Source organism: Gavia stellata, chromosome 4, assembly GCF_030936135.1.
Source record: "Gavia stellata isolate bGavSte3 chromosome 4, bGavSte3.hap2, whole genome shotgun sequence".
Taxonomy (NCBI): Eukaryota; Metazoa; Chordata; class Aves; order Gaviiformes; family Gaviidae; genus Gavia; species Gavia stellata.
Genome location: NC_082597.1, coordinates 18,101,759 through 18,121,174, shown reverse-complemented (window position 1 = coordinate 18,121,174; position 19,416 = coordinate 18,101,759). Strand labels below are relative to the sequence as shown.

Below are 19,416 nucleotides of genomic sequence, written 5' to 3'. Positions count from 1 at the left end.
CATAAGGCTGGGTTAATGACAGTTGCTTGAATCACTAACTTAATGCATTAACAGACTCCAAAGGGTGAGCATCACTTTTCATACACTGGTAACCCACTACGATTAGCAAACAAGCTGTACAAGCTTCATCCACTCACACAGCCATTTATTACGTTAAGATTCTCTTCACCATGCAGTTACCCATCATCAAGAAAATAATGTGACACAGTAGCAACATGAATATTATTTTCTTCCACAATAACCTTAATTAGCACTTTGGATATTTACAGTAAATATAGATAGTGAGATTTCTTTTTTAAAAACAAAGTTACTGAATTCGCATCAACCATACATATCCCTTTAGCTACAGTATAGCAGACCCAGTATAAAGATAAAAAGACAAAAGCAAAAATAAATGGAGAAAAGCAAAGCACAATAACATATAATTTAATCAAACTATATCATGATTCCATCAAAAAGCCAACCAGGTCAGGGTCCCTTACCTGTGGCATCCAAAAGTTTATGAAATGACAGCAGTACACATCCACCATTGCCTATTTAACAACTAAAACTTCATTGTAATCTTACATGTACTTTGGTGTATTTTTCTGGCAAAAGAAAGTATCTGAGTGCACAGTCTTCTAAACAAAAAGAAACAGCCCTAAGAATGTTGAAAGATGTATATCTTTTACTATCCAAAACTTTAACTGGACCACTGTATTATAAGGGTAGTGAACAGCAGTACAAAGTCCAGTTGACAGCTAATTACTAATGGCATCCCTCAGGGGTCAATACTAGGGCCAATACTGTACAACACCTTTATTAAAAACTAATGATAGCATAGAGTGGACTCTGTGTTTGTGGACCATACCAGATCGAGAGGGGTGGTTGACATGTTGGAAGTCAAGGCTACTATTTGGAGGGACCTTTGCAGGCTGAAGGAATGACTGACAGGAACCCTCCTGAAGTTCAGGAGGGGCAAACGTCCTGTATCTGGGATGGAAAAGTCTCATGCAACAGTAATGACTGGGCACCAACTGGCTGGAAAGCAGCTCTGCCAAGAAGGACTTGGGGGTCCTGGTGGACAACAGGCTGTACTCAAGTGAGCAGTGTGTTCTTGCAGAAAGACAGGCCAACTATACAGTGAGCTTTCTAAGGAAGAGAAAAGTCAACAGGTCAGGAGAAGTGATTCTTCCTCTGTATTCACCACTTGTGAGACCATATCTGAAGCATTATGTCCAGTTCTGGGACACTGGCATACAGGAGCAAGGCCAGTGAGAGCAACTAAGGTAGTTGGGAAGCTGGAGCACTTTACATATGAAAGGAGGCTGACAGAACTGTGTTTGTTCAGCCTTAAAAAGAAAAGTCTATGAACAGCTGCAACTACCTAATGGGAGGATGTAGAGAAGACGGAGCCAGATTCTTCTCAGAGGTACACAGATAAAATAAAAGGCAAGGGACACCAGTTCCATAAACAAAAATTTTAATTATTTATATTAAAAAAAACAAACCACAATGATTTGTCAAACCCTTGAACAGTCTTACCCAAGGAGGTCACAGAATCTCCATCCCTGGAGTTACTCAAAACTCAACAGGCAAGACTCTACACAGACTGATCTAAGTTATCCCTGTCCCCTTAGATCAAGAAAGGCAAAAGCAGAGGTTGAAGAAAAAACTGGATCCACATTTAGAAAGATAAATAAATAATTACAGTTTTTGACATGGAACTACTTCAACCATGTCCTATTAACTACAGTACTATAAAGACCTCCAATGCTTCACCACTCTCTCAATAAAGAAATTTTTCCTAATATCCAGCCTAAACCTCCCCTGGCACAACTTGAGGCCATTTCCTCTTGTCCTGTCACTAGTCACTTGGGAGAAGAGACCAACACCCACCTCTCTGCAACCCCCTTTCAGGTAATTGTAGAGAGCGATAAGGTCTCCCCTCAGCCTCCTCTTCTCCAGACTGAAGAACCCCAGCTCCCTCAGCCACTCCTCATAAGACTTGTGCTCCAGACCCCTCACCAGCTTCGTCGCCCTTCTCTGGACACGTTCCAGCACCTCAATGTCTTTCTTGGAGTGAGGGGCCCAAAACTGAACACAGTATTCGAGGTGCGGCCTCACCAGCGCCGAGTACAGGGGCACGATCACTTCCCTACTCCTGCTGGCCACACTATTTCTGATACAGGCCAGGATGCCGTTGGCCTTCTTGGCCACCTGGGCACACTGCTGGCTCATCTTCAGCCGGCTGTCAATCAACACCCCCAGGTCTTTTTCTGTGGGGGAGCTTTCCAGCCACTCGTCCCCAAGCCTGTAGCATTGCATGGGGTTGTTGTGGCCAAAGTGCAGGACCCGCACTTGGCCTTGTTGAACCTCACACAGTTGGCCTCAGCCCATCGTTCCAGCCTGTCCAGATCCCTCTGCAGAGCCTTCCTACCCTCGAGCAGATCAACACTCCCACCCAACTTGGTGTCATCTGCAAACTTACTGAGGGTGCACTCGATCCCCTCATTCTGATCACTGATAAAGCTGTTAAACAAGACCGGCCCCAAAACTGAGCCCTGGGGGCTGCCAACTGGATTTCACTCCATTCACCACAACTCTCTGGGCTCATTTGCTTCTATAAATAATTGAAATGTAAACACTAATATTGATGTAAGCATAAAATTACATATAAAAAGTCATATTGCAAGCAGTTAGATTATTTTTGAAGTAACAAAATACACTGCTGTAAAAATATTTTTAATATAAAAGTTTCACTACCCTATATATAGAAGTATCCCCTTATGTTTTTTCACTTTCTTTTACATTTTAAACAACAAAGTGCATCTACAAGAAGTTTTACATACATTTACATTTATAGTGTAATCTTACATAAAACATGGTTCTCCTGCCCTTAGTTTTCAATCATTAAAAATACTTTAACAACCTAAAAGGGCACAAAGAGCTTTTTTAAATATTCAGGATGTAAATATGTGCAGGCCAACCCAAAATCTGCTATGGTAAGCACTGGCACAAAAAACCCTCACAGTATGTGTAATGAAAAGATGGAATTAATCTTTCCAAGAAGATTATCAAATATTAAGCTAGACAAGAAATATTTTTTCTTTCTCATCATTGACAGTCTAGTGTTGCAAATATATGCCTGGTTCTGCTTGGCAACATTTTGTTAATACTCTTGTTCATTAATTTAAAAAACTATCAAGAGAGTATGTTTAGAATGGGCAAGCATTATCTCTTGCATTTCATTTAATTAAACTCTGTTCTAGCAATATGACAGTCAGCATTTCATGAAGGGAATTATTTTAAGGATGAAGGTAGAAAATCTTTCAAAGTGCCCTGCTAAAACATGAAAGCATAATCTAAAATTACCCCTGCACACACTGTAATTTATCTATAATATTAAAGATGTTATTTCCAGAGTTCATAATTAATTGGATTCCACAGAGAAATTATTCAGGCATTCCAGATAGCAAAATGATGCACAAAGGCACAAAACATAGCACCAAAGGACAACCATAAACAACCACTGTGACTCGCCTGAATTACAACAATCATTGAGCTTAATATGAAATGAATACTGGCTGCCTTTTGCATGTGGTCATTACTCTGCCGCAAAGAAATTGCCATTGAATTTTGATTATATTGCCGTAATAAAAAGTAATGAAAGTGGCTCATGCTCTAGTGGCTTTCTTTCAAACGATACACGACAGTGATCTTGCAAAGGCCAGTGTGCCACAAATTGATTATGACACCTGATCTGAGGAAGGCGGTGTTACCCCACCACTGTAGGTAACTGCAGTGATGTTGGCTTGACTTCTTGCAAACATTTTAACTAAACACCTTCCATGAAACACCAGTTAGAAATTAGGTCAGTTTAAGACTTACCATCAATCCGACTAACAAGTTCTTCCAACATTTTCACTTTCTTTTGAATTCCTGGCTGTGCAAACGTGTAGTTATCCTGAAGAAGAGACCATATACAAGTATAAGTTCATGGGGAAAAAAAAAACCCGTTTCTTTTCCTTCAGTTACTTATCTCAATCTATGTATTTTTCTATCTTTTCTTGAGGAGTTCGTGTTTTGTTTTTACATTTCCTAGGTCTGCTTCTACAGTTAAGTAGTAAACCACCACACTGTATAGTCCTACTTCAAGTCCCTGCCTCTAATAGTATACCCTATAGCTATTACTCCATCAATTGCTCTCTACTTGCTAATCCAGAGCCCCTGAAGTTACATCTTTATTGCAGGAGTCCAAGTAGCTTTAAAAGGCTGTCATCTTAAATGCCAAAATGTGCCATGCTAGAGATTTTTTTAAGGTGATTTTTTTCTCATAAATTTACAATTTTATCAAAAATAATGTAGGAAATATGAAAATTTAGACCCTAATCAGTGACAAGATAAGAATTTGGTCTTTAGAAGTTCAGAATAATATCTTCCAGCAGCATAAGAAATCAAAAGTCTATTTCAATGGAGTCATGACTGTTCTGAACCCAAGGTTACAGTTAATATCATGAATCAAAATCTAACACACAAGCTATAGAGCTAAAATGGCAGGGTATTTGCATGTATTTGTTTGAGTGTATTAACTCTAAATGGATTTTTCAGTTTTGAATTGCAGGTCTATAACATAGACTATAGATTGAAATAACGAGAAAGAGAAAGTTATCTCCACTTCAACCCCAAAGTGATGATTCTTTTTAAATAAAGATGTTATTTAAATACACAGCAATGTTTCTGAATATTTGGTCAACAATCCCTCCACTCAACTCATTTTGTTATGGTTTTCTATATAGAGAGATTCAAGAAAAGAAAATTACCAATACATATCTTAAAAGAAAGTTGCGATGTAAAATTGCTTTCATGTAACCACTACAGACACAGAAAACCAGGGTAAAGGATTTTTCATCTTAACTGCTATTGTTTATATAATTCCTTTATGAAAATCAATTGGAGATCTGAGCATTATCCCAAAAATCCTCCTAAAAAATTTTCACTGACATTTGAATATTAATTTTTCTTGACTTGATTTCAAATTTTAACTTGGCCTTAAAGTAAAGGGATGAATATCGGTTCATTTTTATGTATCTTATGACATTTTTCATTATATTAAAAAAAAAGGGCATATTGACTTTCTTTACAATATTTATACGGGGGGGTTGATTTTGGTTTATGAAATTGAATCGCAATTTAATCTTCAAATTCTATATAACTGCTATAAAGTATGAAACCCTCCACAAAGTTCACAAGGAAAAATTATACACTAATAATTCTGTTGGTTACAGTACTTATGCCAACACCAGTGATTTACAGTATCAAAAAGTCTATTATGTGCTCTGATCACTTGTAACTGACCACAGTTATAGCTATTTGAAAAACTACAGCAAAGTTCTCTACTGGCTTAGCAGTAGCACTTTCACAGTATTTTATATTAGAAATTAATGTATAAACCAAAATAGTGTTGACAAGGAAGCAAGGATAATTCTCTTGAATTTTGGAATTTTCCATGGGAATCACCAACTAAAATAGGCAACCATTTCATCTTGTTGGCATTGTCTCTCAAACAGAACATGAGCATCTTCAGTAGTGCAAAAAAGCATCAAAATTCAAAGAATGGAAAGTTTCACACAGAATTCAAATCTACTATAATCTTGTTTCAGGGAGAGATAAACTATCCCATGCACTGGGACAATACCTTTTATGCAAGTCTGACACACTCCCGTATTAGTCATGTATCATATTCAGGATACAGCACCTTTAGGAAATAGTATATTCTTCACAGAAAATTGTAATGAAAACTACATTCAAAATTTTTTTTCAAATGTTTATATACTTTTCATTTATTTAAAGAAAGTTAACTGGTATTTCTAGAAGTAGTACTGTACTCAAAGTACAACAATATGGTACTCAATTGTTTAATCTATAACAGATTCTCTGTAAAAGTGTCTTCACATATTTAACACCGAAAGCCAACACAGAGCTAAAACACTACTACTTCGATCATTAGTCTCTCCCCAGGTAGTGCAGCTCCCAACTGTAATCTGTGAATCTGAAACTGTTTTATTTCTCGAAGCATCATTTACTCTGTACACACCTGGAAATGCAATACAAAACTGCCATCTTGGATTTGAAAACAGGTAAGTTTGCTCTTCACTACATTTTAACTTTTGCTGATTCATTTATTTTTCTCTTCATTATTGCAGCTGCAAATGAACACAGCTGGGAGTCACTCTTCTACTTGTGCTGACTCATCTAACTGGAAAGATCTTTGCAGGCTCCCCCAGTACTCCCTAATTAAACTTCGCTGTACATATTCCCTCCTATGACACTTGTAATTGACTTTCTGGAGTTTGTGAAACTGTGAGTAGGACTTTGTAAACATAAGAAGTATTCTGTCATCTACTATTCTTGCTCCTTTTGTGCTTATAGGTGGAAGAAAAACCCAGTAACACAGTTAAAGGAAAAGACATGTCAAACTCATGAAATTCATGAATTATTTCTCAGGGCAATACAGAATTACAATGGTTAAGATTTTGATTCCTCTATCATACAATTCAATTGGCAATACCAGCTTCAAAATTTGACTCAGCTTTACTCCCAACTCTTCTACCTCCTGCCCCACAAGCAGCACAGTGGGATGGGGAATAGGGGTTGTGGTCAGCTCATAACACTTCATCTCTGCCGCTATCCATGGGCCATACGTCCTGCCAGAAAGCCTGCTCCTGCGCAGGCTCCTCTCCATGGGCCACAGCTCTTGCCAGGAGCCTGCTCCAGCATGGGCTCTCCACAGGCTGCAGCTTCCATCAAGGCACCTCCACCTGCTCCGGCATGGCGTCCCTCCAGGGGCTGCAGGTGGATATCTGCTCCACCGTGGACCTCCACGGGCTGCAGGGGCACAGCCTGCCTCACCATGGTCTTCACCACGGGCTGCAGGGGAATCTCTGCTGCAGCACCTGGCACACCTCCTCCCCCTCCTTCTTCACTGACCTTGGTGTCTGCAGGGTTGTTTCTCTCACTTGTTCTCACTCCTCTCTCACAGCTGCTGTGCAGTATTTTTTACCCTTTCTTAAATATGTTATCATAGAGGCATGACCGGCATTGCTGATGGGCTCAGCTTTGGCTAACAACAGGTCCACCTTGGAGCTGGCTGGAACTGGCTCTGTCCGACATGAGGCCTATTCTCATAGAAGACACCCCTGCAGCTCCCCTGCTACCAAAAACTTGCCACATAAACCCAATACAAGTTCTCGGCTAACTTTTGCAGAAAAAAGTGTTTCAGTATTCAACTCTCCTACCTATTCCACCTCACAGTTGTGGGTCCTCACAGGAATGTTTCATTACTCATCCTGCAAGTTTTTGTTATGTTTCTTCATTTATTCCTTGTGTAACTTTGAACATCAATATTACGCAAAAGACAAACTCTGAAAAAGTCATAAGTAACTGGACAACAGGATTGTCTTCCCTCAACAGATCTTCCACAAACAGTTAACACAAAACACCTTAGAATAAAACCACTGTGTTGACACTTTGTAGTAAGTATTCACATATGACAAAGTATGCATAAGTACACAACAGAATCTATGATAAGCATAAAAAAATCATGCATTGGTGTGCAATATCTAAATATCTTGACATTCTGCTCAGACAGCTTCCAACATACTTTCAGTGAACTATGCTAGCCTACTTCACAGATGAATGGTTATAATATCTAGTTCAGACTCCAACACATAATTAGTTTCACCTTAAAATACAGAAGGTTAAGACTTTATAATGTCACAAGGGCTCAAAACTCGCTTCAGTCTCAAATCTTTGTTAGTATTCCATACTTATTCTGTAGAGGCTAGTATAACCACCGCACTGCCCTGCAACTACAAGTAGGTCTGGTAGGACTTCTTCTCAAAAAAATAACCATTATAATTTAAAATAAAATATTTCAGTTATAGCCCTCACTAAACATGAAAAAAACGTATTAGGTAATTACTTACATTTTTTTAAAGGTTAGATAAATTCTAAATGGAAGAAACTTAATTAGAAAGTGAAAATAAAAAAACACACTGAACAAATTTAACTGGGACTATCCTCCCATACAAGGAGGGGGAGGAGAGGGAGATCACAGTTTCTAAAAGCATGCTTAACCACTGGGTGTCAAGTCCCATCCATTTTGCTAGCTCTATTCTGAATGCTGACAGTAAGATATAACTTGGAAAGGTGTTTACCTTGAAAAGTAAGTCCTAAAGTAACCGTTTCTGTGGATGCACTGAGAAAGTGCTATTGAGTGAACTGAGGACGGTCCTACTTGCATTCTTAATATCCTCCAAATTTTGGAGTATCTACACCATACATTGCTAGCATTTTTTATTTGTCTATCAGGAACAAAACACCAAAGTAGATTCTAGTATTTTCAACGATGTATATCAATGAGATTCTTATTAATCAGTCTGATCCATATTGTAACAAATACACTCCATTTCTTATCACCATATACAGCCACAGTACTGACAGGTATCTGTTCAAAATACTACTCACTTATGATGGAGTGCTAAAAAGAACACAGATGCTTTTTTAAGTGCATGTTAAATGTACTTACAAAGCAACTGTTCAGTAAGTTCAGCATATCTCTGTGTTATTTTAATTTTAGATCTCTCCCAAAATACTACAGGTACTTCATATCAATGAGTCTGTAATAAATCTGAACATCTTTCCTTCTGACTTCTTCGATTATTTTAATTGCATGTGGAAAAAGGAACGTAAACAGCATTTGTGAATGCCATCTGGTGTGTAAGTACAAAGGCAGCTGTAAGCATACACAGAAGGTATCAAATACATAGAGTATTATATATAAATATAATAACATATGCATATTATTAATTATATATCATAAATTTTTAAGTAATATATATCCTTCTGTGTGTATATATAAACAGATATATATACACACTTTATATATTTACACACACACAAATGTAAACACACTATATTACTTTTTCTACTCATTCCTTAGGAAATATTTTGAAGTTTCAAATGCAACTTTTCTTACCTACACATTAGAAATTTTAACATTTTAGATCCTTTGCCCTTCTGCACTGATTTATATTATTTAAAAATATATAGAAGGAATTTCAGAGTATTACAAATTGTTTCCCAGGGTCAGAAAATGAAATAAATTTGCAACTCTCTAACCTAAGAACCTTGGGAAAACAATGCCCTCTGAATGACACAGAACCTTACTGAACTATTTAATATACTGCAGGTATGACCTCTACCACAGTTGTCATTATCAGGAATACTGTCTATTTTGAAAATTCAGACATCACAGGCTTTAGCTAAACAAAGGCCCCCATCTTTTTCTTTAAATAGGTGATGACAGGATAATTTTAAGAGAAGAAGAAAGCTGAAGAGGAGAGGAAAACAACCTTTTATGTCATCACAGAAGGAGAAATAGAGCCAGCCAAACTGAATGGAAAAATCACTGTCAATAATTCGACAATAATGACTGCAGTAAAGCACAAGTATAGGCACAGTGCTTCTCATCTTTCAGGTCACACAAGCTCTTCACCAACCATGTACTGATGAAAATATCAGAACCATTTACAGAAGCAAATGAAAAGTTTTGACACGAGGTTTTCACGTGTTGTTTGCTTTTAATAAGGTTTTATCAATCAGATCAGAGTTTCTAAATATAAAGGATATATTAAGCAATCTGTATACAGCATACCTAGACATATATTTTCTCTACTGATACATATTTAAGAGTTCCTAAACATCAATTTAGGTATGTTCAAATATATTATCACATGAACAAGAGACAACTGAGGGAAAAAAAAGCTTTCTAAAGGTGTATATTTTTCTCATTATGTCAGAAAGGGATCTTTTCAATTTTATTTTTTAAGCTTATTGAAGTACTTCATTCACATATTTGTGTATCCTCTAAGTAAACTCCTATTAAAAATCTTGGTTCACCTTGCTCTCAGAGTTATGCAAAAAGGTGGGGGCAGGTGGGAGGGAAGCATGACACTTAGATGATGATAGCCAACATGTATATTAATACTGTCAATGGTAGGCATAGTTTATCCAAAATATTTCTTGAAGTTGGAGATTATAATGTAAATTCAATCTTAAATACAGTTCAGGAGAAAGAGAATGTGCATGCACAAGAACAAACAAATGTGCTTGGAGCATGCTGTTTGCACATATCCCATAGCATGTTCCATAATTACTCCACGATACTTCCTTTAAATGAAAAGATCTTTCAAGCTTTGTAGTTAAGCCTGACTTTTGAAAACTTAAAATTTTCTAAGCAGTAGGAAAGAGATTTACCAAGTGTTGCAGCCCAAAATTTTCTACATGGAAAACATTATCTTATCTATTCCTACATAACAGGATGGAAAAAGCAACATCTTATTAAAAAGTAGGTGCTGACTCTCGTGTTATGGTAGTATCCATAGTCTCAGAATCAAAGACCCAATCTTCTACTGGGCTACATAATCAAACCTCAGTTTTACACAAGTGGATGTATTATAAATTACAGAAACTCAAAGTAGCAATAAAAGAAGTGCTCAGGGTATATTTTTGTATTATGGTGTAGGCCAGACAACTGTTCAAATCTGGGTAAGAGCTAGAAATCATAAATATGGACACTTGCAATCCCAAAACCTGACACTGTAAATTTTAGGTAGAAAATAAAATATTTTTATTCTGAAGCATACTGATAGCACAGTATATTTCATCTACAACACAGAAAACAATGCCTTTTATGTAAGTATTCAGAACCGATTAAAAATAGATTTGTTCTCTTCCTGAAAATTTTACTCTCAGTGTTATTGAGACTGAAAACCATGTTATTGGCTTCCAAAGAGACACAGGCTCCTTAAGAGCTTCTGAAGACACCTGTCCTGAAGAAAAACTACAGCCCTCAGGATACATCCTACTGATGCCCTCAATTTTCTATTATTTGAAGTCCCAACAAAGGCTTTGTTACAAACTTAAAATTGGGTACTGGGCCAAACAAAAGAACCGCCTTGTTTCTTCCCCTTTTAAGAGCAGTCAGCAGCAAATGACTACAGGGGACTATAAGAGCAAAATAAGCTCTTATGCAGCATTCTTTCCATTTCTAGTGTGCAGCACTAAGACTTACCAAGATATCACCTTGAGTTAGGGAAAGTTGTTTAAAGACTTTTCTTCAACCAAACTTCAAACTGTTCAGATTCTAAACCCATGTAAAATGCTTTTCATCCTTTGACAAGTAGCCCCGCAGCTTAGTTACACAGCCACTTTTTTTTTTTTTTAAGCCTATCACTCAACAGTATTACAAGATACTATCTAGGTCTTCCACCAGATGAGATGGAAATCAACTACTCCCTATTCACCTTCTTCATGCAGCTCATCATTTTAAAGACTTCTATTACATTCGTCCACTTAGCTAAGAAATCCAAGCTGAAGAACTTAATCCATCACCCAGAAACTGTTCCATACCTTTGACCACACTTATCTTCATAGAATCACAGTATCACTAAGGTTGGAAAAGACCTGTAAGATCGTCAAGTCCAATCATCAACTAACACCACCATGCCCATTAAACCATGTCCCACAATGCCTCATCCACACGTTCCTTGAACACCTCCAGGGATGGTGACTCCACCACCTCCCTGGGCAGCCTGTTCCAATGCTCCACCACTCTCTCAGTAAAGAAATTTTTCCTAATATCTAGCCTAAACCTCCCCTGGCGCAACTTGAGGCCACTTCCTCTTGTCCTGTCACTAGTCACTTGGGAGAAGAGACCAACACCCACCTCTCTGCAACCTCCTTTCAGGTAATTGTAGAGAGCGATAAGGTCTCCCCTCAGCCTCCTCTTCTCCAGACTGAACAACCCCAGCTCCCTCAGCCGCTCCTCATAAGAGGAGCTCCAGACCCCTCACCAGCTTCATTGCCCTTCTCTGGACACGCTCCAGCACCTCAATGTCCTTCTTGGAGTGAGGGGCCCAAAACTGAACACAGTATTCAAGGTGTGGCCTCACCAGCGCCGAGTACAGGGGCACGATCACCTCCCTACTCCTGCTGGCCACACTATTTCTGATACAGGCCAGGATTCCATTGGCCTTCTTGGCCACCTGGGCACACTGCTGGCTCATATTCAGCCGGCTGCTGACCAACACCCCCAGGTCCTTTTCTACAGGGCAGCTTTCCAGCCACTCGTCCCCAAGCCTGTAGCATTGCATGGGGTTGTTGTGACCCAAGTGCAGGACCCGGCACTTGGCCTTGTTGAACCTCATACCATTGGCCTCAGCCCATCGATCCAGCCTGTCCAGATCCCTCTGCAGAGCCTTCCTACCCTCAAGCAGATCAACACTCCCGCCGAATTTGGTGTCGTCTGCAAACTTGCTTTTTTTTTTTTTAACCTTTTAATTCATCATTTCAAAATGGGATGGACAGAAGGGATTAGAACAGCACATAGCATACTGAGCACAAACTCATTTTAGGTTTTAAAAGTAGCAAAGTGATGTTTTCTCTTTCGAGGACTACTTATATAAACCCTTCTCCTCCCTCTGTGGTAACAGGCAATGCTTCTACCATGGACATTTAGCTTCTTTATGAACTTCTGGTAAAGGACTTTCTGAAATTGCATTTTGGAAATGCAATTAAACCATACAGTTGTTCACAGTCTCATTGATTCTTTCCAAAAGCTGCCAGATTTGTGCTGCTTTACAGGAGTTATAGAAAATATTAAAAAATATGGGGTTTATCCTTTAACTATTTTTACATTTTCTACAAACTTCCCTGATGTGCACATCTAATTGTCTGAGCTCTCCTGAATCCCCTTAAAACCATTTTCTAAATCTGATGTCATATCCACCCCATTGCATTCCTCTCGTACCAAAGCAGTTTTGAGCATTGATCTTCTCATTTACCCATTACCAGAGACCCTCATAGGATGTAATCACAGATATATTTCAAACTGAGCAGAGTTAGCAACTGTCTCCGAAATTCTTACTAGGCAACCTGATGTACAGTATCCTAGTGATTAATTCAATCTTCCCAAACTGACGGGGAGGAATATAAATCCTCCAGTAATCAAGCAAGCCACTAGAAATTTCAGGAGAGTCCAAAAAGATCTCTCGTGGTCAGGCACTGGTCCAAACTCAGCAATTTTAGCGCAAAATTTATTGTGGCATACTCCTACTATACAGTTCAGTTATGTCACAAACAATAGATTTAATTACAGCTCTTCTAAATCAATGCATGATTTATACTTTGCAAGGTAGACACTAATGCTCTATGACCCAGGCTCATTCTTAATGACAGTCTCAGTGTAGATGAGTTTGAAGGATCATTTATTCCAAGAATCTAAAATGGTGACATTTATCTCCATTTTTGGTACATCAAGAGTTTCAAGATCTACTTTGAAATAACCTGTCTGAGGTCAGATCATCAACAACCATAATACAGTCCTTAGCTGCTCAGACTAAATCTACTCAGAGCCATACAGGAAGACCATAGCAGATACCCTTTTTTTTACATTTTAACTATTCCAAGTTTTGAACAGACAATAGCAGACATGCTTTAATTACTGTCACATCAAAAGAACAGAACTAACATAATTATTGTAATTACAAGCTGTTGGAATGTAATTAACACAACCCTACTGCCTGAGTTTGTTTATTAACTTCCTAGTGTTGTTCAATAAAATGTATCTTTTTTATTCAGGTACTAATAAAGTCTTCAAAGAATTCTATGAAGAGGAGCTTCAAACAAGACTTTGAAGATCTGAAGGTCCTTTGGAAAAGGAAAAGTCACACAGAATGACACAATACTGCATGTGTTTTGCCCTCAGAAACGTCTGCCCTTAATGGTATTCATTCTTAACAGTAATTTATGTGTATGCTATGTAAGAACATTCTCTTGAACTGAGAAAGGTAAAACCTGCTTACAGAAAAATTTCTAGACTCTTGTTCTACTTTGAATCTTCTTTTCCTTCACTCTAAGTTTAAAACACCATAAAACAGTATTTGCTCCAAGAGATTATGTAAGAAAAATAGAAGCAGACATCTGAGCATGAATACAGAAAGGATTCTGGATAGAAGCAGCTGTTGTGGCCATGCTTACGTTTCAGAAGATTTGAGTCTCACATACGACATGCAGATAAAGTAACAGAAAAACAGCCATTTAGGGGTATCATTTGATAAGTCATTACTAAAAATGTTGAAGTTGTCCATTTCTCATTAGAAAAGGCATTCTGGAATCCTGAACAGGCACAAATGCCTGCCCTAATTGCAGAACCTATTTCTCATGAAATTTTTCATATTTATGACTTTCCAATTAATTTCTAAATTTGATAAACTGGATATTTGAATTTAAAATTGTTCATAATGTAGAAATAGCTTTATGTAAGCCACTGATAATGAAAAGAATAAGAGTAATCCCAAACTATTGTTTATTCATCAGAATCTCCACTCAACAATAAACTCACTTCCGGCAAGACAGAGCAATCCGTTTGCAATCATCAGCAGTCATCCCTATAGTTATATGTATTATCATTCATAAAGTTTTACAACACAACTTGCACTTTAATTCTAAAATAAAAAGCCATTACCTCTGTAAGTGTTTTAAAACACAATTCTGATCAAACAATCCATTGTTTTTCCTTACAATAGTTGTAGTTTCGAGAAAAAAACCCACCATGTTTTGTCATTCTCAGGATTCAACTTGGACAACACACTGGCATAAAAGGAACAATCTGGATTTCTGGAAATTGCAAAACAGTTATTACCATATAGAAGTTCTGTCTCACAGATGGAGTTACAGTGATCGTAGCTGCAGGAACAGACACCGAGCATGAATAAGCAGCTCAAATGTTAAGAGAACTACGTACAGATATAACTACTGCTAGCATTTCTGACAATTCCTGACAGGACTTCCACATCTCTAAAACATACATTTCTGACTAGCATTAGGATCTGTTTATACAGAAATTGGAGCACAACTGCAGTACTGTCTTTCAGTATCAGCTATACAATGTCAGTGGAAACTCTGAAGACTGCTTGGGAGACAGTTATATATCACATTTTCCCTGAACACACCACATTTGCTGTGCTATGTTCAGATGAGGAAGGCAGGAGGAAAGACTACTTTCTCCATTTAGCTAAGCTTACCAGAAGCACTGAGCTGATGCATACCCAGAAATCCCAGACAAGCTATCACTGCATTTGCACAGGTAGACCCTGCGGTACCTGTGATACAGAAACTTGACCCGTGCATGAAAGCACATATACAGCAGACACACCGTTCACATGACAGGAGACAGAGAGAAGACAGATGCAGACACTTACAGTAAATATTCCTTATATCTGTCTACCTTGGCTAACGAACCCATATTCTCAGACAACAGAATTTATCATAACCCTAAACTAGCTACCAAAATGAATTGCAGACATAATCAAGAAAATTGTCTTGCAAGAGTTTAATGAAAAATTACAAAGAAAACTATCTTCAACCTATTTTTCCTTAAAAATAAACCTTTGGAAGGTCCTGTGAAGAATTTTCAGAAGAGCTAGCATCAGTTATTTCTGTACCTACTTCTCAACATTTGAGCGCCATATTCATGCTATTTATGTGTTCCCGCAGACCTCTGAAAGGCTTTCCAAGCAGCATTCCATCCATCCATAATTCAGACTTGAGGCAAATATAAGCAACAACTTTCCGCAACTCAGGAGCGAGAAAGAACTTTGCAGGGTTCCCTTTGCAGATCATAAATCTTGCTATTTAATCAGCCATAGAACTAGCTAATATATACCTCAGTATACTCCAGTCCCTGAAAATGAATTATCTCCCTTTTATTCTAAAAATTCCCAGGCCCTGATAAATAATGATATTAGTATTTTATTGCTATTTTTAATACATCTGGTTAGATTGTTATACAATGCATATATTTCCCCTTTGATTATTTTATTACCATTATGCTTGAAGTTAAAATGAAGAGTTATACTCTATTTTATACATGAACATTACATTTTCAGGTGGCACAGATCAGCATGAACTTTTTATTTGAATGTTAACAGGACTTTGTTGAGGAAAATGTTATAAAGTACAGTGTGTTGAAAATAATCAAGAATGGTGGTCTTACTTAGACATATTTTGCACATGGCCACACACACCCTCAGAAACAGGCTTTTATAAATCAAATATAAATTTATAAAATTAGAGCCTCTTGCAAGAATACAGGCTGGAGACAAACTGGCTGGGGAAGAGTTCTGTGGAAAAAGACTTGGAATTCTCAACAGACAACAAGCTCAGGCTGAGACAGTGGTATGCCCTGGCAGCAGAGGTGGCCAGCAGCCTCCTGGGCCAGTAGATGAAGGGAAGTGATTATCCCCACTCAGCACTCACTGTGGAATCACTGAGGTTGGCAGGGACCTCTGGAGACCATCTAAGCCCAACCCCTGCCAAAAGCAGGGTGACCTGGAGCAAGCTGCTCAAGGTCATGTGCAGTCAGGTTTTGAACTCCAAAGATGAAGACTCTACAACCTCTCTGACCAAACAGTTCCAGAGTTCAATCACCTTTACAGTAAAGAATTTTCTTCTAATGTTTAAAAATAATTTCTTGTATTTCAAGACCACATCTAGAATACCACATCCAGTTTTAGGGACCCCAATACAAGAAAAACATGAATAAACTGGAGCAAGGGCAAAAGGTAACCAAGATGCCCAGAGGTACGGAGCACATGCCCTGTGAGAGCCTAAGAGAACTGGGGTTGCTCAGCCTGAAGAAGAGAAGGTTTCAGAAGCACCTAAGAGCAGCCTGATAAAATCTATGTTACCACGAAGACAGAGCTCGGCTTTTAATAGTGGTGCATAGTGGGAGGATAAAAGACAAGAAGTGTTCCATCTGGCTATAGGGAAAAACATTTTCAACATGAGGACAATCAGCCATTGGAACAGGTTAACCTCCAGTCTCCATCCTTGGAGGTTTCAAGACCCAACTGGACAAAGCCCTGAGCAACCCAATCTGACCTCAGAGCTGACCCTACTTTGAGCAGGAGGTTGGACTGGATGACCTGTAAAGGCCCCTTCCTAGCAGAATTCTCTCGTGTTCTCATGATTTAAGAAGTTCTCATTTGTTTTCCTGAAATAAATAAGAAAAATGGCAGTGACGTATAATCTTTCTGGGACAAAAGGTAAAGAAAAGAATTGCAGCACATAGTCATGAAACACTGAAAAGGAAAACCATTATGGCATATCGTCATCCAAAATTGACTGCTATAAGACAATATATACAGCTACAGATTACAAGATTAACTGACAGCTTAGAGAGACAAATTTATATTTTAAAAAATCTAGTATTTCTATTTAAATCAATTTTTAAAAAATGCCAATTAAATTGTGATGTGATATATGTGTAGCCACTTAGGAGTCCGTAACTAGAGAGAACAAACTGCGAAAGAAGATGCAAAGTAATTTGAGAACACAAAATAGATTAAACTATTGTGCGATATCAAACATTAACTACTGGAAAAGTTCTGCAAAAGAAAAATGAGAAATATTACCTCTAACTGGAGCCAAAGACAAACGTGCACATAAACCCCCAGATCACCAAAAAACAGCGTGAGTGAATCCACTAAAGTAACAGATGATTTGACCAAGTTTCACATTTCTTCTCCAGGCTAAGAACTGAAAGCATGTCAGGAAGTGATTTTCATGCTGCTCAATGCCAACACTGTCTTTTATTCCATAGGTCCCTATGGTTCAAAGATGTGCTGTTATATTAAAAATACACAGAGTCTTATGAAGATAAAGAAGGGAGGGGGGCTAAAATGAGTGAGGAAAGGAGAAATAATAGACACTATGTTTATCAAAACTCAACCAAGAAATACATATTTCTTAATAACACCTTTGACAATTCTGCAATCAAGAAAATGAGACAGTCTGGATGGGTTGGAAAAATAAATGAGTTTTCTGTTAAGAATAATAAAGGGATATGAATACAACCATTTTTCCATTACACTCTTATGCGTTGGAAAGACAAACACACAAAAAAACCTATCTAGCTCATATTAGTCAAAAATTTCATAACAGGACCCTAATTGTTATCACAGTACACGCTTTAAACTTATCCAGTACTGGTAGGCCAACATCAATTGCAAGCCTATATTGATGAATAAATTAATGGATATATTCTGCAGAGATACTTAGATTGCAGTTATCACCACGTCTCATATTCCACTTCTCTAAAATCCTTGTACAGTTTATTCAGACATCTCAGACAAAGTAGACAAAGTATCAGTAGTCATACATGAGTCTCTTACAACATATTTTCCCAGAAAAAAGGAAACATAATAGCACTAATCTGGTTTGGGATTTTCCTTTGGTTTTGTGTTTTTACATTGTCTGGTTTTGTGGCTTTGTGAGAGAGAAGCAGTTTCTCCCCAGCTGGCTGTGAAGACATTCCACTATCTATAGTAGGTCACATAGAAAATACTAAAGGAGTAATAAGAACTAATTTAATTACTATTTTCAAGAAACAATCAGCAGCAACTTTCTTGAGAAGTAAACAGACTTAAGCTGATCATCTAGACTGCCGCATATTGGCAAAAAGCTTGGTAAGTTGAGAATCTACAGCCATGAAAGTAAATCTTTATCTCAGCTGTCATGATCCTGCCTTGGCCCTGCTGTGTAGTTCTACTCATTTCTTTGCTACAGTACCTAGTCAAGGTGTTCACCCCTTGAACCAAGCAGTGCTTTTTTCTTTTGTTGTGTTGTCAGGCAGTTCAGCTCTGATTTAGCTCACAACAGGTAGCACTCAGCAAGGGATAGACAGGAATGAGCATTCAGGTGCAGGCAGGAGCATAGGATTATTACAATTTGACATAAATCAGCTTATGCAATTTGGGGCATGATTTGATCTTAAGTTAAATGATTCCAGATCCCACCTCACCCATCCCCATCTAGTTTTTGCCCCCCACCAGTGCATTTGGTGATCATGCATCCAGAACGCAAGTCAGTTACAATCATAGAATCATACAATGGTTTGGGTTAGAAGGAACCTTTAAAGATCATCTAGTCCAACAACCCCTGCCATGGGCAGGGACATCTTCCACTAGATCAGGTTGCTTAAAGACACCTCAAAACTGACCTGGAACACTTCCAGGGATGAAGCATCCACTACTTCTCTGGGCTCCCTCATCATAAAAAATGTATTTCTTATGTCCAATCTAAATCTACCCTCTTTCAGTTTAAAACCATTGCCCCTTGTCCTGTCACTACAAGCCCTGATAAAAAGTCTATCTCCATCTTTGTTACAAGCCCCCTTTAAGTACTGAAAGGCCACAATAAGGTCTCCCCAGAGCCTTCTCTTCTCCAGGCTGAACAACCCCAACTCTCTCAGCCTGTCTTCATAGAAGAGGTGCTCCAGCCCTCTGAGCATCTTTATGGCCCTCCTCTGGC

General features: G+C 38.2%; 1 protein-coding gene across 4 annotated transcripts in view; it reads right to left on the bottom strand.

The window, feature by feature from the left end:
• The window catches only part of TBC1D22A (TBC1 domain family member 22A), a 188,721-nt gene that overhangs the window by 96,500 nt on the left and 72,805 nt on the right, over positions 1 to 19,416 (bottom strand). For all 4 annotated transcript variants that reach the window (XM_059816198.1, XM_059816199.1, XM_059816200.1 and 1 more), the window contains one exon: positions 3,871 to 3,946. In XM_059816198.1, coding sequence (XP_059672181.1) covers positions 3,871 to 3,946 — 76 coding nt within the window. The remainder of the gene's footprint in view (positions 1 to 3,870; positions 3,947 to 19,416) is intronic.